Source organism: Dromiciops gliroides, chromosome 3, assembly GCF_019393635.1.
Source record: "Dromiciops gliroides isolate mDroGli1 chromosome 3, mDroGli1.pri, whole genome shotgun sequence".
NCBI lineage: Eukaryota > Metazoa > Chordata > Mammalia > Microbiotheria > Microbiotheriidae > Dromiciops > Dromiciops gliroides.
Genome location: NC_057863.1, coordinates 244,916,090 through 244,942,192, shown reverse-complemented (window position 1 = coordinate 244,942,192; position 26,103 = coordinate 244,916,090). Strand labels below are relative to the sequence as shown.

Below are 26,103 nucleotides of genomic sequence, written 5' to 3'. Positions count from 1 at the left end.
ATCTTCAAGATCTAGTTTATTGCATAACTGGCTCTCTTCTTTACTGACTTTGCAGTTCATTTGTTAACAGGGTCAATTCCTCTACTTTTAAACTCCTGAGTCTTTTCCATCCACCCACATAAGTGAGTGGGCAGAGAAAAGGCCCTGGGCAACCACCTTCCCTTTGTCAGTGTTCAGCCTTATTTTTTGTAGTGTTGCCCATTGAGCTGGGCATGTGTTCTTTTTCCCTAATAAGCAGTGTTGTAGAACTCACCTCTGTAAGGCTGTGCATCTTTTAGAACCAAGCTAATTTTTAGGTCATAAGGAACAAGTTTGTAAAACAATGAGATGTAAGTGTGAGGGTCTTTCAGGTAATACTGTTGTTGTTCAGTTGTTTCACCTCTCTGTGACCCCATTTGGGGTTTTCTTGGCAAATTTACTGGAGTAGTTTGCCATTTCCTTCTCCGTCTCATTTACAGATGAGGGAACTGAGGCAAATAGGGTGAAGTGATTTGCCGAGGGTCACATAGTAAGTGCCTGAGTCCAGATTTAATCTCAGCTGTTCCTGACTCCAGCATCTATCTATTGCACCACCTAGCTGGATTATTACCTTGTAATTCTATGTCTTGTAATGAAATCTGAGGTTTTGAGTAACTCATTTGCTTGTGAAAAGGATAGCAGAGATAATGACATTTCTCCTTGGGCATAGACTTTTTCACTGTCTCATCCCAAGCCCAACAGGAGAACCTTAGCACTTAGAAAAACTGGGGAACCTTGAATCCCAGAGCTGTTTAGTTATTATTGGGCAAATGGTCCTTGTCTAGTGATCGCTGAAGATTTGGAAAATGGTTACTATAAGTTAAAGTGAGGTAGGTATCTTGCTAAGGGTACTGTGGATAGCAAAGAAACATAAAGCAACTTCATTTTGTCTGGAGTTTATCTTGCCCACAACCCTATTTGTATTACAATCTGCCCCTCTACCCCTCTGTCTGCATCCTTCCTTACTGATGAAACAGTAAGGACATGCCAATATAGACATCATGCCCTGTGAGAAGCAAGTCCCACCTAGCAGTGGAGTGATGAACCCAACAGAAACACTGTACCTAACGATAGCTACATGAAGAGTCTCCAGAGCAAGAATTTTCTGGGTCATGAAGTAGCAAGATCTAGAATGACCTTTGTCAGATATGTATCTTGCATGTCAATCAATCAATATCAAACAATTAACATTTATTAAACTCCTAGCTGAGGATACCAAGGAGCTTACCATCTAATAGGGGAGACAACATAGAAACAAATATATACAAAGCAAGCTACATATAGGATAAATAAAAAATAATTAACACAGGGAAGGCACTGGAATTAAAAGAGGTTGGGGAAGGCTTCCTATAAAAGGAAAGATTTTAGTTGGGACTTAAAGGAAGCCAGGGAGGCAAGTACTTGGAGCAGAAGGGGAAACTAATCCAGGCATGGGTGACAGAGAAAATGCCCAGAGCTGAGAGATTGAGTGTCTTGTTCATGGACCAGCCAAGAGGCCAGTGTCCCTGGATAGAAGCAGATGCGATAGTGAGTAAGGTGTAAGAAGATTGGAAAGGTAGGAGAAGACTACATTATGAAGGGCTTTCAGTGCCCAACAGAGCATTTTATATTTGCTCCTAGGGCAACAGGGAGACAATGGAGTTTAATGAGTAGTGGCATGCCATAATCAGACCTGCATTTTAGAAAATCATGTGTACCCAACTATGACTTAACACTAAGTTTGAGCCCACTCTTCCCATAGATTCTTTGTACATTTGTGAGAGTGTTGCATTTTTATGGGGAAAGGTTTTGTACCAAATCTTCTTAATTAAAATCTTTGTAAATTCCTTTGGTAAAAGCTAATTATGTACTTGCTGATTATTAAAGTGAACCACACTGATGAGATCTCAGAAGCTATCATAGTAGAAGTAGCCATTCACAAGCTTAGTCATGGAACCCAAAATAACAGCCGTTCCTCTCTGGACCCATGCCATGAGTATAAGTCAAAACTGGGAGAAGCTCTAGAGAGAAAGCAATACTATATGGATTTCATCTGGGCTATTTACATTTGAAGGCCCCTCTGGAAAAAAGATGGAAAATCTTTCCATCTGAAACTACATCACTTGGATACCAACCTTTTATAGGGATCCACTAGAAAAGAATAATTGTTTTTCCCTTTTTTAAAGATAGTAATTGTACAGTATGTTTTCTGGTATATTTCCTTTTTGTGTCAGAATCGTTCCATTGGGATAACTTTAGCTTAGGTGAATGTTTTAACACTGATACATGAATGAATGAATGAAACATTTGTTATTCACTATGTGCAAATTATTGTGCTACATGCTGGGAATACAGATATAAAAGTTTCTGATCTGGAGTAACTCACATTCTAGTGAACAAGACAAAATATAGAAGGTTTTAACTATAAATTGTATTGCTGCATCCATTATAAGTCTGGCAGCTGATTATGAGCAAAAAATGCATATTGCATACCTAGAGTATTGGTGTCTAGCAATGCAACTAGAGCCATACAAAAGACTCCTAAGTTGATGGCACACCGTTTATCTCAAGATACCAGTATATTGAGAGAGCTGGGACTGGAAGCAGAAAGAGGGGCAAGAAGGGAGAAAAAGCATCACATTGAGTAATAATCAGGAATCCCACAAGGAGAAACTACAATAAGTTGCTATTTCCAGCCCAGGTTGTGAAACAGAGAGAGCCGGAAACTTAAAAGTATTAGGGAAAGTCTTGAGGTAGAAAAGCCTAGCCTAGGAGCAGAGTACAGAGAGGCCTCCCAGAAGGTGGAAACAAGGAAAACTCAGAGCTCTCAGTTGTGAATTTAGGGGAATTAGGATTAGAGTTTGGAGTAGGGATACCAGGAACCTTCTGGACAAAGGTCAGGAACCTGCAAAGCTCATACAAAGATGGCAGCTATCAAATTATACTCTATATCAGACTCCTTAAGGAATTAAAAGGTTTGGGGGGGTTTTTTTGTTTGTTTTTTTTTAAGTGAGGCAATTGGTGTTAAGTGACTTGCCCAGGGTCACACAGCTAGTAAGTGTTAAGTGTCTGAGGCCGGATTTGAACTTGGGTACTCCTGAATCCAGGGCCGGTGCTCTATCCACTGCACCACCTAGCTGCCCCAGAACTAAAAGTTTTAATTCTGCTGACCTGCATCAACTGTGAGATCTTTGAAGAACACAGCCCTCTGCCTTCAGAGGAAGCAGTAGCAACAGGTCCAAATGACACAGATCTAGGCCACCTTCCAGAAGATCTCAGAGCCTGGCCCAGACATAAGTCCTAATTAAGGAAGTAAGGCTAGAAAAATGAATAAACAGAAAAAGACACTGACCAAAAAGAAGTCATTTAGAGGATATATGATATATACCCAGGAGAAACTTCACAACATGTATAAGCAAAGCTTCCAACCAAAAGACAGTTTGACAACAAGCTTTAGTAAAATTCCTGGAAGAATGAAGCAAGTTTTAAAATGAGATTATAAATTAAATGAAAGTCTTAGGGGAAAGGATTAGGCATTAAATGAGAGTTTTAGAAGAAAGAAGAGGAAGCTGTTACCCAAGTAACAGTTTCCCCGTAAATCAGAATGGACCATACAGAAATCAAGGACTCCACGAGACTACAAGAAATACTAGAACAAAACCAGAAAAGGCATAGACCCTTAGTTTAGGACTGGCAGAAGTCTCTCCAGTTCTATTCCCTCTGAACCAACCATTTTTATAATCTAGATTAGTAGATCGGGGATTTTAAAAATAGATATATTGTAGTTTACCTGTTTTAGCAAAGTATTTGACAGAGTCTCTCATTGTTTTTATTGATTAAATGTGGGTGAGAAATTAGTTTAGCTAGTTAGATTTGGGACTCGTTGAATGACTAGACTAAAAAATTAGTTTTTAAAAGTTTGATATCAACATGGATGAAGGTCTCTGTTACTGTGCCTCAGGGATCTGCCCTTGTCCCTGTTATTTGAGTCACTTATTTAGTCAATAAACATTTCCTAAATACCTATTATGTTCCAGGCACCAAACTAAGTCCTGGGGAGATAAAGAAAGGCAAAAAAACAGTCCTTGCTCTCAAAGCATTCACAGTCTAATGGGAAGACAACATCCAAACAAGTATGTACAAACAAGATATATACAGAATGATTTGGAGATAATCAACTGAGGGAAGATGCTAGAATTAAGGGAAGTCGGGAAAAGATTCCTGTAGAAGACAGGATATTAGCCAGGACTTGAAGAAAACCAGGCAACAAAATTACTTAACATTTTTATCAGTGGGTAGAGGACCAGACAGCATCATTATCAAATTCGCAGATCATACAAGGTAAGAAAGGTGATAAAGTTAACCAATTAATAACAGAAGAATCTAAAAGAAATTCAAAAAGTTAGAATGTTGGACCAAATTTAATAAGATGAAATCTATGTCAAGGCCCTATGATTCATTTTATGTAGAATGTCCTTTACTGAAGCAGATTGTGAACTGTCTATAACATGGAATTTTTTAGTTTTCTGTGGCTAAGAGAGGGCAAAAGAATTTTCCATGAGCATACAACTTGAGGATGTGTCAGAATTTGAATCTATGTCTTCCTAACACCAGGTCTACAATGTAGTCCATTACATATGATGTTACTCATAGAATGAAATTTAATAGGGTTGAATGTAACCTCTTACACTTGGTTTAACAAAGAACTTCATAAATACAAGATGGGGGAAACATGACTAGACAATAATTCATCTGAAAAAAAACTAAGTTTTACTGGACATCAAGATCAGTAAGGATCTATAAAGTTTATAAGTATACCCTGAAGGGGAAGTCCCTCAGGTAATTCATAGTTTTGTGTGGATTTCAAGCTTGAATGGTCATTATCGAGTGTAACAGTGAAATAGGCTACTTTCAGTATTAAGCTACTTTGAGAGAGGCATAGCGTCCAATACTAGGAAAGTGATAGTCCTATTGTACTTTGCCTCCATCAGACCATATTTAAATTATGGCATTGAATTCTAGTTGTCACATTTTAAGATGGACATTGATAAGCTGTAAAGATGACCAAAGGGGTGAGACCAGGATGGTGAAATGTGAACTTGTGTAGTTATGTATACCTATCTTATATACCTATACACCCCAGAGGATGTAAAAAATTCTTGGGCAAAAAGGAGGGGACAACTAGATAACATAGTGGCAATATGCTAGCATTGGCCCTGGATTCAGGAGGACCTAAGTTCAAATCTGGCCTCAGACACTTGACACTAGTTGTGTGACCTTGGGCAAGTCACTTAACCCTCATTTCCCTGCCCCCCCCAAAAGGGGGGGTAGCGAGTAGAAAAAATTTAAGAAGCCCTGATCTAGTCCAACCCATTCACTTTGCAGATGAGAAAATTGAGGCCCATAGATTATCTCCCAAATGTACCTCCAATGCTTTTGAGCTTTAAATCTGCAATGATTTGCCTAAGGTCACACAATAAGTAGAAGAGTCAGAAAGGTGAACCCAAATCATTTGATTCCTCATCCCATGCTCTTTCCTCTATATCCAGCAATTTGGCTTTAACTTTATTTTCATTTTTTTTGCCTGTGAAACTTTATTTCCCAATCAATTAAAACAACTCTTTAATTTTAACCTATGCAAAATTTAAAGTATTTCCTTCTTCAATCAGGCATGGGCAAGGAACTTACATCTATGCTGAGACTGGCTCTAAGTATGTTGGTACTTGGGTAAATGGAAAACAAGAGGGAGCGGCAGAACTCATTCACATAAACCATAAATACCAGGGCAAGTTCATGGGAAAAAATGTAAGTAGTTCTAAAAGTGTAGCTTTTGAATAAATGTAACAAAATATCGTTATAAATATCTGTCAATGTGCAAAAATTACAAAATACAAGTACTAAAATTGAAATTAAAAAAATATGGTGGCACCCTGTGAAAGGACAGTATGATGTGATATATGAGATTATTAAGATCATATGCCTCACTTCATCAATGATTATCTTGTTACTTCTACCTTTATTATCAACAGAGGAACAGGATTTGAGTGGAGTGAAATTTTGTCTATGAGTATCCCAATAACATTTTTTCTCACATCCCTTTTCCTGCTATTTCATTGTACCTCTCCAAAAAATTAGTCAAACCTTTTAATTCCTTTTTCATATATGTTCTCTCCTCAAAAATTGAGAAATCAAATGTTTATTCTTCAGAAAAGACTCTTACACATTTATCATTGTGATGTTTAAACAATTAAAGACACATAATTTCTGGGTAATTAATCATTTTATTAATAATGCTAGCATATTGCCAATAAAATGGGTCAGCGACACTCTCTAATGCCAAACACCAATTATGGTGGTGGGCTCCCAGCTCCTGAAAGAATAGGTATTTCTGTGGTGGCAATCTAATCAAAGAATTTATCCCCACCCATACCTGTGTATGGCACAATATACTTCTCCAACTAGATGGGGGTCTAAACAAGATTGAGGAGAAAATTAATTCAAATACCGTTATCAGCAATGTCCTTCAGAGACTGAGTCTTGAAATGAGGACTTTAGAAAAAAGGGGGTAACTCTGGATCTCCCCAAATCACCAGTTATTAATAATCATTTCATTGTCATATAATTATATATAAGCTTTTTGATCTTCTTTACATTCTCTGAGAGTCAGCATCTATCAGTGCTACTCCTAGTCATGTGGCAGACTGAACAGCTACTTAAAAGTAAAATTCCTACCTCTTCCACCTCAGAACATTAAGAAATGTATCTAATAAGGTAATTAATCATAAGAAAAAGAAATACTTCCATGCGATGTAAAGGCTTTCTGAAATAGCATTGGAGGACTCAATGATAATCTCATCCCCCCTTATTTTACCAATTGATGCAATCTTGTCTACTCTTTTTTGTGTGTGGGGGGGGCAGTGAGGGTTAACTGACTTGCCCAGGATCACATAGCTACTAAGTGTCAAGTGTCTGAGGCTGGATTTGAACTCAGGTCCTCCTGAATCCAGGGCTAGTGTTTTATCCACTGTATCACCTAGCTGCCCAATCTTGTCTACTCTTGACAGTGATCCAGTCTGATCCTTCTATTCTCAACTCTTTTTTTTTTTTTTAGTGAGGCAATTGAGGTTAAGTGACTTGCCCAGGGTCACACAGCTAGTAAGTGTTATGTGTCTTAGGCCGAATTTGAACTCAGGTACTCCTGATTACAGGGCTGGTGCTCTATCCACTGCACCACCTAGCTGCCCCTATGCTCAACTCTTAATGAATGGATGGCAGTGAACTTGCCCATCCCTGAAATGGAGAAAGAAGCCAGCTAGGGTTGGAGAAGAGACTCAGCAGTAGAAAGCCAGATAGAGAAAAGGAGGTGCAGGATGGGCCAAAAGTAACAATGTTTCAATAACTTTTTGAAAATTATTTTTCTTTATTTTTTGCCATTTTTAAGATTTGATTTTTCACACATAACATAAATTAATTTCCTATATGTACATTATATGATGTTATGGTATTGTAAATTAAAAACAATAATAAAGGAGTTATTAAATATTAAAAGCCTTTCATGAGTTTTTTTGGGGGGTTGGGGCAATGAGGGTTGAGTGACTTGCCCAGGGTCACACAGCTAGTAAGTGTCAAGTGTCTGAGGCCAGATTTGAACTCAGGTCCTCCTGAATCCAGGGCTGATACTTTATCCACTACACCACCTAACTGTCCCCTTAATGACTTTTGGCCTTTCCTGTATAAACAAAAATTTGGTCTCTTCCCTCCCTTTGAAGGTCCATTATGTTGCATGGATCCATTTCAGTATAAGGCAATTGAAAATGTCCAAACTCTAGAGTTTGGAGAGGAGAATATGACTAGTAGATGTGGAAAGCACGAAAGAACAAAAGGGTAAGACTCATTGCTACAGAAAACAGAAAAGGCACAAATTAAGAGGAAGGGTATATAATAAATCCAGCTCAATTCAGCTAAACCAGCAATAAAATTGACAGAGGGAAAAATGGACAAGCATTCTGGAAGAGGTCATGATACGATCAATATGCAATGAAGGATGAAAAACCTTCAATGGGAAGAAAAAAAAAGATCATAGTCAATCCTCAATGGTCTCAGGGCTAAAGTTCCTAGAAAACAGCTGAAAAGTACAAAATGAAAGTGTTGATACATTGAACAGATGGGAAATAGGGGGTTAAGGTCCCATGACCACCAAAAGCTGTAATCTTTCGCTAGAGATTGCTGAAAATACACTTTTCTACATACAATTCTTTATAACAAAACATTAATTCTGATAGCTTGCACTCTTCCTAATACAGTAACATGAAATAACCCATAAAATGTAGTACACAAAATAAAAGTAACATGTAAAATATTTTTTCTCACTAGCAATTCTAGAATTCTGCGACCTTTTGTTCTAACATGTCAAGTTTTTAAATTGATTTCAGACAATATTCACTTTTCATAACACATGAAATCTATAATGCCATACATACTGTATAACAAATAAAATTCTTAAAACTCAAACATTTTTTAACCTGAATCTCACCTTCTGCTGTGTCAGATGGCAGTGTGAGGATGTTTGATCATTCACGTTAAGATTTTGTAGAAGTGAGAAAGCAAGTATGAATCAATAATTTTTTATTTCTTTGTGGTCACCTTTTTATAAATTGTAGTATCATCTGTGATGTTTCTCCCCCACTCCTTTGCTCTTTTATCCTTGGACTTCCTTGGATTTTAGTTGCCTCAAGCACAGACTCCTATATGAATACTTGATCTTGTCCAGCTATTGTACCATCTTTATTTTCTTTAGTGTCATTGATACTGTCTCATATAATATAATAGCTAACATTGTATAGTACTTCAAAGTTTGCAAAGTGCTTTACATATGTTATCTCATTTGATCACATTAGGACTGTGATTTTAGAGTTTAAATGTTGTTTCTCCGTTCCTTCTGAGGAAGAAAATGTTGATGGACGGATTGAGAGACCTTTAATGCTTTTTAATATATTTTCCTCCATCTAGTTTCATTTTTAAATGCTCCTTGTGCGATATGGCCTAATTGGGTCTCATGTAAACGCAGTAAATATTTTTTGCCAGTAAATCTTATTAAAGATAATTTTGTCAGAGTCCTTCTAAGACTTACAAAATAAGTGAGAAAAATTAAGTATATTGAGTGGTAGCATTAATATAACATTTAAACAAATACAAGTAGAGTATGCTTTTATAATAATTTCCCCCCAGACAGATATTTCATTTTATTTTCATAACAACCTTGGGAGTTAGGTGCTATTATCATCCTCATAATGTATATCAAATGATACTTATATTGTATCATTTATTCTATGTCCTTCAAATATCTTAAAATGCAGATTTAGCATTTTGTAAGATTATTCTTTTTCTTTGGCTATCATGTTGTATTTTGATGTAATATACAGAAAACTTAAGTCAAAACCTCTTAGTCTGGAAATCATGGTAGTTTGATAAAGTGAAATTATAAAAAGAATTTGCTAAGAAAATGAATGGTGTCAAGATTACTTAGAAAATACTTAGCTTCCTTGATAAAGCACAGTGTTTTGAAATACTCTTACAATCTATGTAAATTAGGCTTAACTAGGGAGTTTTACTTTGCAATAATCATTAATTTATATTAAAAAAAAACCCTATAATTTACATTGTTCCTCCCTTAATTTTTCCATATTGTTTAGGTGATGCTATGGTATGCTCTAGGAGAGGCATTGTGATATACAAGATAGAGGGTCAGCCTTGTAATCAGGGTGACCTGGGCTCATTTACACAAACTGCCCTTAAGAATGTGGGCAAGGGGGCAGCTAGGTGGCGCAGTGGATAGAGCACCGGCCCTGAAGTCAGGAGTACCTGAGTTCAAATCCGGCCTCAGACACTTAACACTTACTAGCTGTGTGACCCTGGGCAAGTCACTTAACCCCAATTGCCTCACTAAAAAAAAAAAAAAAAAAAAAGAATGTGGGCAAGGTTGTTGGTGGAGCTGTGAACTGATCCAACCATTCTGGAGAGCAATTTGGAATTATGCCCAAAGGGCGATAAAGCTATGCATACCCTTTGACCCAGCAATTCCACTTTTAGGCCTTTTTCCCAAAGAAATCATGGAAGGGGGAAAGGGACCCACATGTACAAAAATATTTATAGCTGCTCTTTACGTGGTAGCAAGGAATTGGAAGTTGAGGGGGTGCCCATCAATTGGGGAATGGCTGGACAAGTTGTGGTATATGAATACAATGGAATACTATTGTGCTGTAAGAAATGATGAGCAGGAGGAGTTCAGAGAAACCTGGAGGGTCTTACGTGAGCTGATGATGAGTGAGATGAGCAGAACCAGAAGAACATTGTACACAGTATCATCAACACTGAGTGTTGACCTACTGTGATGGACTATATTCTTCTCACCAATGCAATGGTACAGAAGAGTTCCAGGGAACTCATGATAGAAGAGGATCTCCAAATCCAAGAAAAAAAAAAAAAGAACTGTGGAGTTATAGATGCTGATTGAACCATACTATTTCTTTTGTTTTGGGTGCTGTTGTTGTTTTTTTCTATTTTGAGGTTTTGCATCACTGCTCTGATTTTTTCTCTTGTAACAGGATTAATGCAGAAATAGGATTAATGTTATTATGTGTATATATATATGTGTGTATATATATCTATATGTATATAGATATATAGATATAACCTATATCAGATTACCTGCTGTCTAGGGGAGGGGGGAGGGAGGGGAGGGAGGGAGGGAGAAAAATCTGAAATTGTTAAGCTTGTATAAACAAAAGTTGAGAACTATCTTTACATGTAACGGAAAAAATAAAATACCTTATATGTAAAAAAAAATAAAATTTAATTTAATTTAAAAAAAAAAAAGAATGTGGGCAAGGGCAGCTAGGTGGCGAAGTGGATAAGGCACCAAGCCTTGGATTCAGGAGGACCTGAGTTCAAACCCAACCCCAGACACTTACTAGCTATGTGACCCTGGGCAAGTCACTTAACTCCCATTGCCTTGCCAAAAAAAAAAAAAAAAAAAAAAAAAAAAGAATGTGGGCAAGTCATTTAACCTCTTGGTGTCCCAGATGCCTTTCTAAGACTAAGAGTTACAGACAAGATATTGATCCGCACTGATGGAAGGAATTTCAACACTGATGATATCACAGGTCTGAGGGAAATTATTATAAAGCATACTCTACCTGTATTGTAAATTTGAACCATCATAGTCTGAGGTAACATTTTGTTTCTTTTATACATAGCCAGTGGGCCCTGGAAAGTATGTTTTTGATATTGGATGTGAGCAGCATGGTGAATATGAACTTAAAGAAACGGTAAGTTGTATAGTAAAGTATAATTAGCATATTTGTAGGTAATATGCCTCATCTACTTATATTGCTACTATAAAGTTAGAAGTAGTGTGATTTTAAAACTTAGACAACTATGGGGAATAGCCTCCTTTTTTGTTTTATTTGTATCTGTAAATATAAAATTAAAATATCACATTTGTAAATTAGCTTCTGTCATGTTTAGTTCTTATTGTTAAAGTCTAAACTATCAAACCTTTGAAGATTCAAGCAAAATTTTCAATTTTACTATTACAACATGATTATCCATTTCAAGGGTGTGGGTGATGAACTATTTAAACATCCTTTCTTTTATTTTTATAACATTAAACATTAACCAGAATGAAGTGGCCTGTAATTAATGTTATCCAGCTATTGATATATTATTCAGAATTAAATTTCCCTTATGTGTGTGTGTCACTTGCATACTATATCTAATATTTAATTGGTTCATATCAGTCAAAGATCAGAAAATTAGTAAATTGTTTCCATGTTGATATTTTTTGTAGCCTTTTGATTTTTTTTTTTTTTGGTGAGGCAATTGGGGTTAAGTGACTTGCCTAGGGTCACACAGCTAGTAAGTGTTAAGTGTCTGAGGCTGGATTTGAACTTAAGTCCTCCTGACTCCAGGGCTAGTGCTCTATCCACTGTATCACCTAGCTACCCCTAGCCTTTTGATTTTTTAAAGTGATAACCACTGTATTTATTCATTCAACAGACATTTATTAATCAATCACGGTATATAATACATATTAAGCCTTGACATCAGGAATACTGGATCTAGGTCCTCTTTGACATTTGTCAAAAATGGACAAGTCATTTAATTCTCACTGTTGGCAGACAACTCTTCAAATCAAGGTTCTTCATTGTTTCTGTGTCATGGATCCCTTTGAGAGTCTGGTAAAGACTACAGCTCCTTTCTTAAATTGTTTTCAAGTGCATTAAATAAAATACATAGGATTACAGAGGAAACAAATTATATTGAAACACAGTGGACAAAATATTTTTAAAATTCACAAATCCTAGGCTAACAACTCCTATTATAAGAATATAAATTATAACAAGTCTGCTGATCTATATCATTGGAGAGAGATTAAACATTTGGAGCTTCTTCTGTCAATGAAATCTTAGGTAAGATGGCATGAACTGTACTTTGCTAAGTACTAGGATGAATAAAAAAAAAAAAAGGATACTGTTCCTGTCCTCAAGGAGTTTACAATTTAGTTGAAAGAGATACTACTCATTTACTCAACAAACATATCCAATACCTACTGTGTGCAGAACACTGTGGTAAGTACTGGGTTTACAAATAAAAAACACAAAATAGTATTTGCCATTAAAGTACTTATGTTATATTGCTGAATGTAATTTTTATTGCATTATGATCTGAAAATGATGTGTTCACTGTTTCTGCTTTTCTGCATCTGGTTGTAAGGTTTTTATGCCCTAATACATGGTCAATTTTTATTTAGGTCCCATGTACTGCTGAGAAGGCATATTCCTTTCCATTTCCATTCAATTTTCTCCAGAAATCTGTCATATCTAACTTTTCAAGAATTTTATTCATTTCCTTAACTTCTTTCTTGCTTATTTTTGGTTAGATTTATCCAGTTCTGAGAGGGGAAGGTTAAGGTACTCCACTAGGATAGTTTTATTATCTATTTCCTTCTGAAACTCATTCAACTTCTTCAAAAATTTAGATCCTATACCATTTGGTGCATATATGTTAATTATTGATATGACTTCTTTGTCTATGGTACCTTTCAACAAGATAGTTTCCTTCTTTATCTCTTTTAACTAGATCTATTTTTGCTTTTGCTTTGTCTGAAATCATGATTTCTACCCCTGCTTTCTTAGTTTCACCTGAAGCATAATAGATTCTGTTCCAGGGCCAGGAAGGAAGGAAGGAAGGAAATGAATGCTCAAATCCAAATTCAAGCAACATTGGTTCTTTCTCTGGAGGCAGATTTTTTTTATCATGAGTCTTTTGGGGTTGTCTTGGATCATTGTATTTCTGAGAACAGCCAAGTCATTCACAATTCTTCATCATAGACTATTACTGTTATTGTGAACAATGGTCTCCTGGTTTTGCTCACTTCACTCAGCATCAGTTCATGTACATCTTTCCAGGTTTTTCTGAAATTATCCTGCTTGCCATTTCTTATAGCACAATAATATTCCATTACAATCATATACCATACTTGTTTAGCCATTCCCCAATTGATTAGCACCTCAATTTCCAATTCTTATCTGCCACAAAAAGAGATGCTGTAAATAGTTTTATACAAATAGGTCCTTTCTCCCCCCACTTTTTAACATCTTTGGGATAAAGACCTAGTTGTGGTATTACTGAGTCAAAGGGTATGTACAATCCCATAACCCTTTGGGCATAGTGCCAAATTGCTCTCCAGAATTGTTGGATCAGTTACAACTCCACCAATAATGATTAGTGTTCCAATTTTCCCACATCCCCTCCAACATTTATCATTTTCCCTTTCTGTCATATTAGTCTATGTGATAGGTGTGAGCTGGTACCTGACAGTTGCTTTAATTTGCATTTCTCTAATCAACAGTGATTTAGAGCATTTTTTCATATCACTATATATAGCTTTGATGTCTTTATCTGAAAACTGCCTGTCCATATCCTTTGACCATTTATCAATTTGGGAATGACTTGTATAATACTAATTTTTTAAATGGGGACATGAAATTTCCCCTTGAAAAATTAGCTTACTTCCTCTCCCTCAGATTTTTTCCATTATGGCCTTTTATTCCTTAGATCTTTAATTTTTTAACATTTTAATTTATTAATTTATTTTGACATTCCTTTCTTTTTAAATTTTGAGTTCCAAATTCTCTTCTTCCTTTCCACCCATTCCCCTACCCACTGAGAATGCAAGCAATATGATATCAATTAAACATGTGAAATCATGCAAAATATATTTCCATATTAGCCATATTTCAGAAAAAGCGGGAAAAATAAAGTGAGAAAATTATGCTTCTATTTTCACTGAGAGTTCTCTCTGTGAAGATGGATAGCATTTTTTTTCATCATACGTCCTTTGGATTTGTCTTGGATCATTATATTGATCAGAGTAGCCAAGTCTTTCACACTTTTATCATCATTATAACATTGCTGTTACTGTGCACAATGATCTCCCACTTCTTCTCTCTTGACTTTGTATTAGTTCATATAGGTCTTTCCATGTATTTCTGAAATCATACCTCTCATCATTACTTACAGCACAATAGTACTTCATCTAATATGCCACAACTTGTTCAGCCATTCTCTAATTGATGAACATCCCCTCGATTTCCACTTCTTTGCCACCACAAAAAAAGAACTGCTATAAATATTTTTCACATATAAGTCCTCTTTCTTTTTCTTTGATCTCTTTGGGATACTGATCTAGTGATGGTATTTTTGGGTCAAAAGGTATACAAAGTATAAGCTCTTTGAACATAGTTCCAAGTTTTTCTTCCGAATGGCTGGACCAGTTCACCACTCCACAAGTAGTTCATTAGTATATCTATTTTTCCCTCATGCCTTCCAGCATTTGTCATTTCTGATAGGTGTGAGGTGGTATCTCAGAGTTGTTTTAGTTTTCATTTTTCTAACCAATAGTGTTTTAGACTATAGATGGATTTTATTTCTTCTTCAGAAAACTGCCTGTTTATATCCTTTGACCATTTATCAATTAAAGAATAGCTCTTATTTTTATAAATTTGACTCAGTTCTATAATCAGTATATATTTGAGAAATGAGATACTTGCTGTAAAATTTCACAATGCTACATCATTGTCTATGGTACCTTGTAGCAAAATGTAAATTAGCTTTATTTTTGCTTTTGCTTTGTCTGAGATCATGATCACTACCCCTGCCTTTGTGAGAAAATAATGGGCTTTGGAACACCCAAAGGCCCCAGCTAGAGGGGATTGATTGGATTAAGATTGATTGGATTGACTCTGCTGGTTGACTCACTTGAAATTGACTTGATTGAAATCACACCTACCTGAGATGCTGGCTCTCAGTGGGTGGGTTCTCTGACCTTGGCACATTCTGCTCATGGACCGCCCTCAAGTCTAGTGAACCAGTGGTTTGGGGTGATGCTAGCCAATTAGCTTGAAGCACTTCTCCATTTACCCTTCATTGTATTAGCACTTCCTTTTGCACCTTTTTATGTGAGAAAATTTCCCCCATTCTACTCCTTCCTTCCCCCTTTTTCCAGAGCATCCCTCTTTCTCACTTCTGAATTTTTGGGGGAGATCACTCCAACATATTTGACTCACACCCATGCTTTCTATCTATATAAACTTCTTTTAACTGCCCTAATAATGGTAAAATTCTTGGGAATTACATGTATCATCTTCTCATAGGAATATAAATAATTTAACTTTATTTAGTCCCTTACAATTATTATTTCATGTTTATCTTTTTATGCTTCTCTTGAGCCTTGTGTTTGAATGTCAAAATTTTTATTCATCTCTTGTCTTTTCATCAGGAATGCTTGAAAGTTCTCTCACTAATATCCATTTTCCCCCCTGAAGGATTACCTCAGTTTTGCTGAGTAGGTTATCCTTGTTTGTAAGCCTAGCTCCTTTGCCTTCCAGGAATATCATATTCCAAGCCTTCAGCTCCTTTAATGTGGAAGCTGTTAAATTTTGTATGATCCTGATTGTGGCTCCACAATATTTGAATTGTTTCTTTCTGGGCGTTTTTAAGTATTTTCTCTTTGATGTGGGAACTCTGGAATTTGGTTATAATATTCCTGGGAATTTTCATTTTGAGATCTCTTTCAAAAGGTGCTTGGTGAATTCTTTCAATTTTTAATTTATGCTCTGGATCTAAGATAACAGTAATTCTCCTTGTTAATTTTTTGAAATATGCTATCTAAATTCTTTCTTTGAACATGACTTTCAGGTAGTCCAATAATTCCTGAATTATCTTTTCTTGATCTGTTTTTCAGATGTTTTTCTAATGAGATATTTCACATTTTCTTCTATTTTTCCTTCTTCTGACTTTGTTTTATTGTTTCTTGATATTTCATAGAGTCATTAGCTTTCACTTGCCCAATTCTAATTTTTTAAGGAATTATTTTCTTCAATGAGTTTTGTACCTCTTTTTCCATTTGGCTGATTCTGTTTTTAAAGGAGTTCTCTTCAGTGTATTTTTGTGCTTCTTTTACCATTTGGGAAATTTTGATTTTTTAGGTGTTATTGAGTATTTTTTGTTATTGAGTATCTTTTACCAAGCTATTAATTCTTTTTTCCTAATTTTCTTGCACTAGTCCACCATCTTGGCTCTGCTCAGATCTTCAAATTACTAATTATCTCTTTGCCTTCTTATTGTCTATGTGAAAAAAAATTTTTTTAAGTCAAATCCCTTTGTAATATCATGTTCAAGCTCTCCACTCATTTATAGAGGGCACTGTTGAAGCAAAGAATGAAAAAATAACAGACCTTTACTGTAGCATATGCAACTTTACTTTCATAAAACAAAAACTTTTGTGCTATGGTAAGTGAAACTTTCTAGAACTAAAAATATAAGCTTTTATAAAAGATTTAATTTTTTTCCTTTATAATCTTCCTTCCCTTTTCTCCACCTCTTTCCTCAAAATTATATAAGCTCTGTGGCTTCATAACTCAGCAAAACCATAAAATACCATGAAATATACCATTTAAAATTACCATTCTTATTTCCTTTCAAAGACTTTTTAACTACAAAATGACTTTTTTTCCCTTTTCTGGAGGAGAAATGGGGGTTAAGTAACTTGCCCAAGGTCACACTGCTAATTAAGTGTCAAGTGTCTGAGGGCAGATTTGAATTCAGGTGCTCCTGAATCCAGGGCCAGTGCTTTATCCACTTTGCCACCTAGCTGCCCCCAAAATGACTTCTTAATAATGACATGTTGGTGTTATTGAGGGGTAGGGTGGGGAGGGAAGGAGAACCATTGTCTTTTCCAAATATACTTTTGTAGTTAAAATTATACATGTATTTTAACTTAAAATAGGAAGAAGAGGAAGAGGGGGAGGAAGAGGAAGCTGTAAAACCTGTTGTTCCAGTATGGAAAGCTAAAAAAATTACTCCATTAACCCTCTATACACCATCTTTTGCTGAAGAACCACCACAATCTGACATAGCACCAGCACAAGAAGGGCCCCAAACATCTGGAGGTATTTAATGTGCCTCAATTATTAATGTCATGGAATCATTTTCAGACTTCTCAAAAATCCATCAAAGTCTTGTGGTTTGCTATAAAAGAGTGGCATAATCTTATTTTATATTCATTTTCTGTATTTTATTTTCTTTCATTATATTTCAGTTGGTGAAGAAGTTATTGCTCAACCTCTTCCTGATAATTCAGAAGTAGACAAACTTGATGCAGAAAAGAAAACAAGCGAAGATCCAGAAAGCCTTAAGAATGAAGACATAAGCCAAGGTAGAGATGAAATCAGGAATTATAATATGGATCAGTCTGTCCTTCAGACATGAGAAAGAAGCTGCAAAATTAGTTATCACTGGCCATTAAATGCTAGTTATTATCACTCCAGATACCTTAATATTATGATCTTGAAGGGAAAGGAAATTCTCTTAAAAGAATACTATCGGGGCAGCTAGGTGGTGCAGTGGATAGAGTACCGGCCCGGGCGTCAGGAGTACCTGAGTTCAAATCCGGCCTCAGACACTTAACACTTACTAGCTGTGTGACCCTGGGCAAGTCACTTAACCCCAATTGCCTCATCAAAAAAAAAAAAAAGTGAATGAGGAGCAGCTAGGTGGCGCAGTGGATAAAGCATCAGCCCTGGATTTAGGTGGTCCTGAGTTCAAATCCGGCCTGAGACACTTGACACTTATTAGCTGTGTGACCCTAGACAAGTCACTTAACCCTCACTGTCCCGCACCAAAAAAAGTGAATAAGAACATTTAGTAAAAAGATTAATGCTTATAGAGAGCACTATTAAATTGTGAATTACAAGTAGTTGGTTACATGGAAGCTTAGTTACTAAAGTACTATATTATGTTGATAAATATGGACTCTCACCGAAGACAGTTGATTTGGGATGTACCTGTGGACTACAATGATCACACCATTGAAAGGTGTCTGAATTAGATTAGCATGACTTCATAGCTGAATTAGATTAGCTAACTTCATAGCTGAAGTGGGAAAATGGTAATGCTGAGAATTGATAGCCAGATAGAGCACCCAGTGACTATGGTGGGTCTGGTCACAGATAGAGAGCCTTCTCAGTAAGACATCCCTCCATGATCTGGAGGCTCTGTCATAGGCCCCTGGACCAATGAAATTTCACAGATATTTTTCTTGCTTCTTAGGGGGGGAAATTGGTTTAGTTTATATGGTCAGGATCCTTGCAGATATTGCTGTTACACAGTGACACAAGCAGTATTTAGAAATATATGTGACTTTTGTGTAATTCTCTGCCTTAAACTTTTTCTTTTGGCAAAGTTAAGTTCCTTAAATTGGTAGGTTCATTTCTGTCTTTATATCAACAGCACTGAACTTATGGTGTGCAATGTTTCTTGAATTGAAATTCAAACTGTCCTTGCTAGATGACATTAAGAATATATTAATGATGCATATTCATTTTTTGCTTTTTAAAAACAATATACATACTGGTTCGTGCATATATTTGCTAAAGCCTTGCTAGGTAATTTAAGAATTAAACCTGTTTAAAATTAAAATGTATCTCCCTCACATTTTTTCCCAACAGTAAGTGCTGAAGAGGAAGAAAAAGAAAGACAATCAAGATCACCAAGTTAAAATGAATAGACCAAAAGAAAAGGAGATTGTGTGCCAGGTTTCTAATATAATAATCTTATTTTACATAGTTTGCTAAATTAGTTTAAATAAGCCAATAAACACTTTAATGATCAGTTATTTAAGAAATTCCTTGTTGCACATTCTTTGAACTAAAAGCCCCTGGATTATCTTTAGTATACTGGATATAGTAGCAAACTTGGAATCAGGAAGACATGAGTTCAAATGCTGCCCCTTATACCCACAATGAATTACACTTCCTGGGACTACTTGCCCTTGCACTCACAGGCCAAGTGCTCAGGGGGCACCTGACTTCTACAACTCATTGTTCTAGGGATAAGTAACTCTGAGGTTCTGACTTTTTCTGACATTTATGAGCTCCCATGAAATTCCTGTTGATTATCAGCCAAATATAGTTAGCTATTACAAAGGGTATTTGCTAAGCAAGTGTCCTAAGAAGTTATAGAAACAATCTCCCCTCTTCCAACCTGGAGGAATACTCTCCCTTTGCACATAAAAGATCTCTGGGAAGGTGGGTTCATATATAAAACAAAGATAGTAAGGCATATATGTAGTGTGGCATAGTGAATGGAGTGCTAGACCTGGATTCAAGAAGACCTAGGTTCAATTCTTGCTATAAACCCTTACTAGATGTATGACCCTAGGCAAGTCACTTAACCTCGACCTGGCTCAGTTTTCATATCTGTAAAATAAAGATTAAAAGTAGCAGCTATTTCCCAGGATTGTTGTGTAGAGAAATTGGGATATTTGTAAAGCACTTTACATTTTTTTTAATGTATATAAATGTGATAGAGGAGCAGAGGTGTGCTAGTAAATTTTTTTTTGGGGGGGCGGCCAGGCAATGAGGGTTAAGTGACTTGCCCAGGGTCACACAGCTAGTAAGTTGGCAAGTGTCTGAGGACAAATTTGAACTCAGGTCCTCCTGAATCCAGGGCCAATGCTCTATCCACTGCGCCACCTAGCTGCCCCCTAGGAAAAATTTAATAACCAGCTCTCTGGATGAGGTAGGGGGGGAAACATAGGCACTGCACACTTTTAAGTTCAATCTGCATTGTTAACATTTTCTATGTAACTTTCTTATGTATTGACAATCAACAAAACAATAATTCAAGCCCTAATTTGTAGCATATGCAGATTTCTGGGGTGTAAACATACACTGATGATTTAACAACTGATTCTCATGAGCTAGTGCGAGCTGGCTTTAGCACATAAAGAGGTGACACTTATCCTGATCTCTAGAAGTCATTTTCTCTTTTCGTAGAGTACTCATGAAATTTCCCTTAGTTGTAGCTCTTTGAGGGGCTCCAAGGGCTGTTGCCTTTGTAGCACCCATGACTTATACTTCTCTCCACCCTTCAGAGGTCATGCTGCTTCCTCCTTGTATCCGATTTGACCTTAAGGTGTCTCTTAGCTCCTGATGCAGACATTGTCATCATCTGCTGCTGTTCCAAAGATGGTCAGAACCTTTTTTATTAATTTCCATGTTCACAAATAGGAAAGGAGAGGAGAGAAAAAAAGAGCTCTTTCCCAGGGCAATTCCCTCTCTGGTGTCCCTTGCTGCTGGCTTCTACTACCACTGGACTGTGTCACCATAGGCAAGTCACTTGATTTCTCTGAACCTCACTTTCTTCTGCAAAATAGGAATAAGCCTATCTATAGTGCCTGACTCACCAGATTTGTTTCGAGGCTGAAATGAACTTTATATGCAGTAAAGCATTTTGCAAACTTTAAAGTACCATGTATGTCTATCATTACTACTACTGCCACTACTACTGCTACTGTTGCTACTACTACTACTACCACCACCACCACCACCATCATCATTTGATTTTTTTCCCTTCCTTTTTCTCCCTGATGCCCAAGGAAATTCTTTTTTTAATTATCTATTTTATCTTTAATTTATGGAAATTCTACACAAAAGCTCAACTCTGATGCTTTACTGGTTCTTGAAGTTATTTGCATGGAAAGTTAAAAGTCTTTTAATATCTATTATATTTCTCAGTGCCTTTCATTTGGTAAGTATAATATAATAAGATGGTTTTTAAAACCTGTAATTTTCCCCCCAAAATGAAATCATAGTGGGGGCAGCTAGGTGGCGCAGTGGATAAAGCACCGGCCCTGGATTCAGGAGTTCCTGAGTTCAAATCTTGCCTCCGACACTCGACACTTACTAGCTGTGTGACCCTGGGCAAGTCACTTAACCCCTATTGCCCCGCAAAAAAAAACAAAAACAAAATGAAATCATAGTCAAGTATTTTTAATTGTGAATAATTCAATTAAATTTGATGCTCTTTTATGTTTTGTTTCCTGTTTTTAAGAATCTAAATATCCTATTGTGATGAATAAGTAACCAGTTTCAAGAGAAATCACATTGAAGCAACTTAAGATAGTATAAAGGTAATTAGATATTTTAAGTAGCAAAAATACAAAAACACAAAGTAAAAAAAAACAATATCTAGAAAATACAATTTACTAAATCACTGGGATTCAAAATGGCAGTTATTGATAGAGAAGAAAAACTGTTTGCTTTGTATGAATGCCTAGAATGCAGATATATAATCTAATAAATTGGAACTTCTTGAAAGTATATGTGCATGAAACGTTTCCAAGACAATATAATTTTTCCCAGGGGAAATTCGATATTTTAATAAGAAAAAACAGACTTTTTGAAAAATCATTTCTGTGTCATTGGAAGGATTGCTTGGGTTGTTTTTAGAATTGCTAAATGTAAAAAAAAAACCAAAACCTTACTTGGTAGGAGAAGCATTTATGGTATCTGAAGCTATTGATATAATTGAAACTATGTATGATCAGTATAAAACATGGTGTCCAAAATAAAGCAATGTGGTTTGAATGGTACCACCTGCAAACAATAAGGTTAGAAAGAGAATAGTTTATATATTTGAAGAATTTGGGGATCAGTTGCTCTGAGATGGATCAATCTAAGAAACAAATATCTTCCAATTTTGCAATGCTAGTGGGTGAAGCAATAGATGTAATTTTTAAAAAATGTTAATTTGATTTCATATGCATGATATCTAGTGGGGCAGCTAGGTGGTGTAGTGGATAAAGCACCAGCCCTGGATTCAGGAGGACCTGAATTCAAATCCGACCTCAGACACTTGACACTTACTAGCTGTGTGACCCTGGGCAAGTCACAACCCTCATTTCCCTGCAAAAACAAAACAAAACATAAAAACCCCATATGTATAATATCTATTGAAAATTCTCCTGGGAGGGGTGTTAGGAACATAGTTAACAGCTCAAATAGTGGTCCACAGCTCAAGTATTAGCAGCCCAAGAGTTGCTAGCAGCTTGCAGCTCAAAGGATCCAAACAGGCAACAGGCTCCTTTATTCATCTGAATGAACTCAACTCTTCTGAATGTGCTGGAGAATACACTTAAGTGAGGTTCCTACCCATTATTTACACCCACCGAGGGTCCCTCTCGACCAATCACATTACAGTTTTCATTTATTACATACAGCATTACAGAAAAAAACCAATCACTGCATATAGTACCAACTTCCCATATATGGTAACTGTAATGACCAATTAGATTGCCCTGTTAACCAATCAGATTGCTCCAGTCAAAGAATCAGATTGCAACACTGGGCCTTAAGCGTATTCTGGACAAGAATGTCCACTCCTCAGTAGAACAGTGCTGTGTTAACATACGTAAGCAAACATACATAACTTTTCAAGAAACAAAACAAGTTGGGGTTTGAACATATGGGTTATGTGGGAATCACCTCCAGCACCTCAAGGTGAACTTCCAGCTTAGCTTGGCTCCCACAAAGTGCAGGCCCCCTTCCAAGCCCTGCTCTGACCTAAGTCCCAGGGACCTTGGCCTCTTAGAGCTTTGTGTGCCAAGTGGCCCCCTGCTGGGAAGTTGGGGCAACGAAATTGTGGGACTTGAAACTAAACTCACTCTCTTTAGGGCTCTGAGAAGAGTCTAAATATGGTCTTTTCTCTCGGGGGGAAATAGCACTTCCAGAACTCAAATTATATTATAAAGCAGCAGTTATTGGAACTATCTGGTATTGGTTAAGGAATAGAAAGATAGATCAATGGAACAGATTTGACAAGGGAAAAAAACAACAGAATTTTTTAAAAAACAATAGAATTCAATAATCCAGTGTTTGATAAAATGGAAAATATAAATTACTTAAGGGAAAATACACTATTTGATTTTTTTAAAAAGCTGCTGGGAAAACTGGAAAGCAGTCTGGCAGAAATTAAACTTAGACCAATACCTTATACCTTATACCACACTCTACAGTGCTTTCTAAATGGATGTGCGACCTTAATGTAAAAGATCAAACTATTAAAAAATTAGAAGAGAGGGGGCGGCTAGGTGGCACAGGGGATAAAGCACCAGCCCTGGATTCAGGAGGACCTGAGTTCAAATCCAGCCTCAGACACTTGACACTTACTAGCTGTGTGACCCTGGGCAAGTCACTTAACTCCCACTGCCCTGCAAAAAAAAAAAATTAGAAGAGAAATAGATCATGTACCTCTTACAGATATGAGTAAGAGATGTATTGTTAACCAAGTAAGAGATAGAGGTAATTACAAAAGATAAAACAGCTAACTTTGATTACTTGAAACTGAAAAGATTCTACAATGACAATGTTAAAACATCTATAGGATAAGAAGGGAAATCGTTGAATGGGGAAAAAAATCTTTGAATCAAATCTGTTTCCAAAGAAATTCCTTATTTCTTCTTTTAAGAATTTTATTTCTTTTGAACAATTCTGGAATTTTTTTTTTTTTTTGCTATTAACTCATGCTCTTTGGGAAGTTCATCAGATTCTCTTTAAAGAGTAATATCAGGAATTCTCTTTCCAGAGAAAATTAGATATTTTAATAAGAAAAAACAAACTTTTTGAAAAATCATGTCTGTGGTTTTGGAAGGATTGCTTGCCTCATACAAGGTTGTTTTTAGGATTGCTAAGTGTAAAAAACCTAAAGTCTCTATACTGATGCTTACCAGGAAGCAGTCTGGCCGTCAAAGAGTTGCATACTTAAAACAGCATCATTTTTCTCAAAATTTCCTTTTTCCTTCATTATTCTGATCCTGAAGGTGCCAAAAGGATTGGAAAATTATGGTTCAAGTAGCTTCAGGGGATTTACATAAATGGAGCTGCCAAAAAACTATTCAATGTCTGCTATATTGAGACATTTTAAAATAGGCTCTTGCTTTATGGAAAACATACCTAATATGCCAGACTTGTATGTAATTTGGTGGCAGAATGATACAGTGGAGAGAACACTGACTGGTGTCCAAAGACCTGGGTTCAAATCCTACCTCTGAAATCCACTGTAACTTTGGGCAAGTTACTTCAAATCCCTAGGGTTTAGTTTCCTCATCTGTTTTGTTTTGTTTTGTTTTTTGAGGTAACTGGAGTTAAGTGACTTGCCCAGGGTCACACAGCTAGTGTCAAGTGTCTGAGGCCAGATTTGAACTCAGGTCCTCCTGACTCCAGGGCTGGTACTCTATCCACTGCGCCACCTAGCTGCTCTTCCTCATGTTTTTACAATGAGTGTGTGGGACTAGTTGGCCTAAGAGTTCCTTCCAGCTCTAGACCTATGAAATCTATGACAGTATGCTTGATATGGGATACAGGGTGGAAGTTAAACAGAGGATACGCTGCCTTGGGCATCTAGGGATCAGAGCTGGAAGCAGGTGTACTAGTAGAATCATGTCAGATGAGGCCCAAAGGAGGACGAGTTACAAACAGGACAGAAGAAGTCAAGGTAAGAGCTACAGGAAGCTTGCCTGAGACACAGCATAGACTACTAGGAAGCTTGCAGCCTTTAGAGAGCTATCAGAGGCACCTTCAGACTCTAGGTTTCATTGGGTAATTAACCAGGGAACAAATGATATAACAACTAGAGTTGAGATGGAACTGTTACTTATAGTAGTTCCTTTTCCCCTTTTGGGGACTTTGATTTGAGGGGAATGCTTAATATAGCCAGCCCTTTATTTCTTTTTTTTTTTAGCCCTTCTTTTCAAAAAGGTTCTGGCTGAACCTGTTCCTTCAGGAAAAGAACAGTGGCAACTGATTCAGATTCCTAGTTGTTGCCATTAAAAGTTGAGATTTCAGACCTTTGTAGGAGTAGCTGGGCTCAAATGCTTAGGAATTTAATTTCAATTCCATTAAGTAAATATACTCTAGTAACAGTGTGAGTATTTAATTCTTTGTGCATCGCTAGAAGGTGGGAGAGCAGTTAGTTAGCGCAGTAGATTTAGTACCAGGCCTGGAGTCAGGAAGGTTCATCTTCCTGAGTTCAAATTCTGGGTGACCCTGGGCAAGTCATTTAACCCTGTTTGCCTTAGTTTCCTCATCTGTAAAATGAGCTGGAGAAGGACATGGTGAACCACTCCAGCATCTTTGCCAAGACAACCCCAAATGGGGTCATGGAAAGTCAGACATGACTGAAATGACTGAACAACAACAACAGAAGAAGCTTGGAAGGATGTTAGAATCTTAATGGCGATTGGGGCAGATAAGCCAGGTAAGTTATGATCATCTTCATATTTTCCTCCTTAGGGCAAACGAGATGAGATAGTAAATGGGCTGAATTCTTAAAAAGTAGGAAGATGAGGACCCACAAGGATCTGGTCCCATCTGTGCAAAGAGAAACAGTTGGAACAACTTAAAATTTGAGCACCACCTGGTGGCCTGTGTAAACATTGCACCCTGAGTAGCCGGAAAGCATGGAACATTATTGGTTCACCTTTCCATCCCTAGTGTAAGTGTAAAGAAGGCATTGCTGGGCATGGTGGCATGTACCGTTGATAACAATCTCTCTTTTACTTTCTTTTGCTTAATTATTTTCTGGGAATATACTTTGATCTTGGTTCATTTGTGTATTTGTCCTGGTTGGTTTGCCTGAAAAAAAATTCACTGGCAGCCAGTTAAACGGTGGGTCCTGCTCTTAATAGTGGAGTTGATTTCTCTA

At 36.8% G+C, this 26,103-nt stretch overlaps 1 protein-coding gene across 1 annotated transcript in view; it reads left to right on the top strand.

Annotated features, from left to right (window-relative positions):
* LOC122749879 (radial spoke head 1 homolog) overlaps positions 1–19,459 on the top strand; it is a 36,674-nt gene extending 17,215 nt beyond the window's left edge. Inside the window, exons 5-9 of the mRNA XM_043996441.1 lie at positions 5,667–5,802; positions 11,253–11,324; positions 17,348–17,510; positions 17,660–17,776; positions 19,068–19,459. Of these exons, the coding sequence (XP_043852376.1) occupies positions 5,667–5,802; positions 11,253–11,324; positions 17,348–17,510; positions 17,660–17,776; positions 19,068–19,117 (538 nt within the window). The 3' untranslated portion in view covers positions 19,118–19,459. The remainder of the gene's footprint in view (positions 1–5,666; positions 5,803–11,252; positions 11,325–17,347; positions 17,511–17,659; positions 17,777–19,067) is intronic.
* The last annotated feature ends 6,644 nt before the right edge of the window (positions 19,460–26,103 follow it).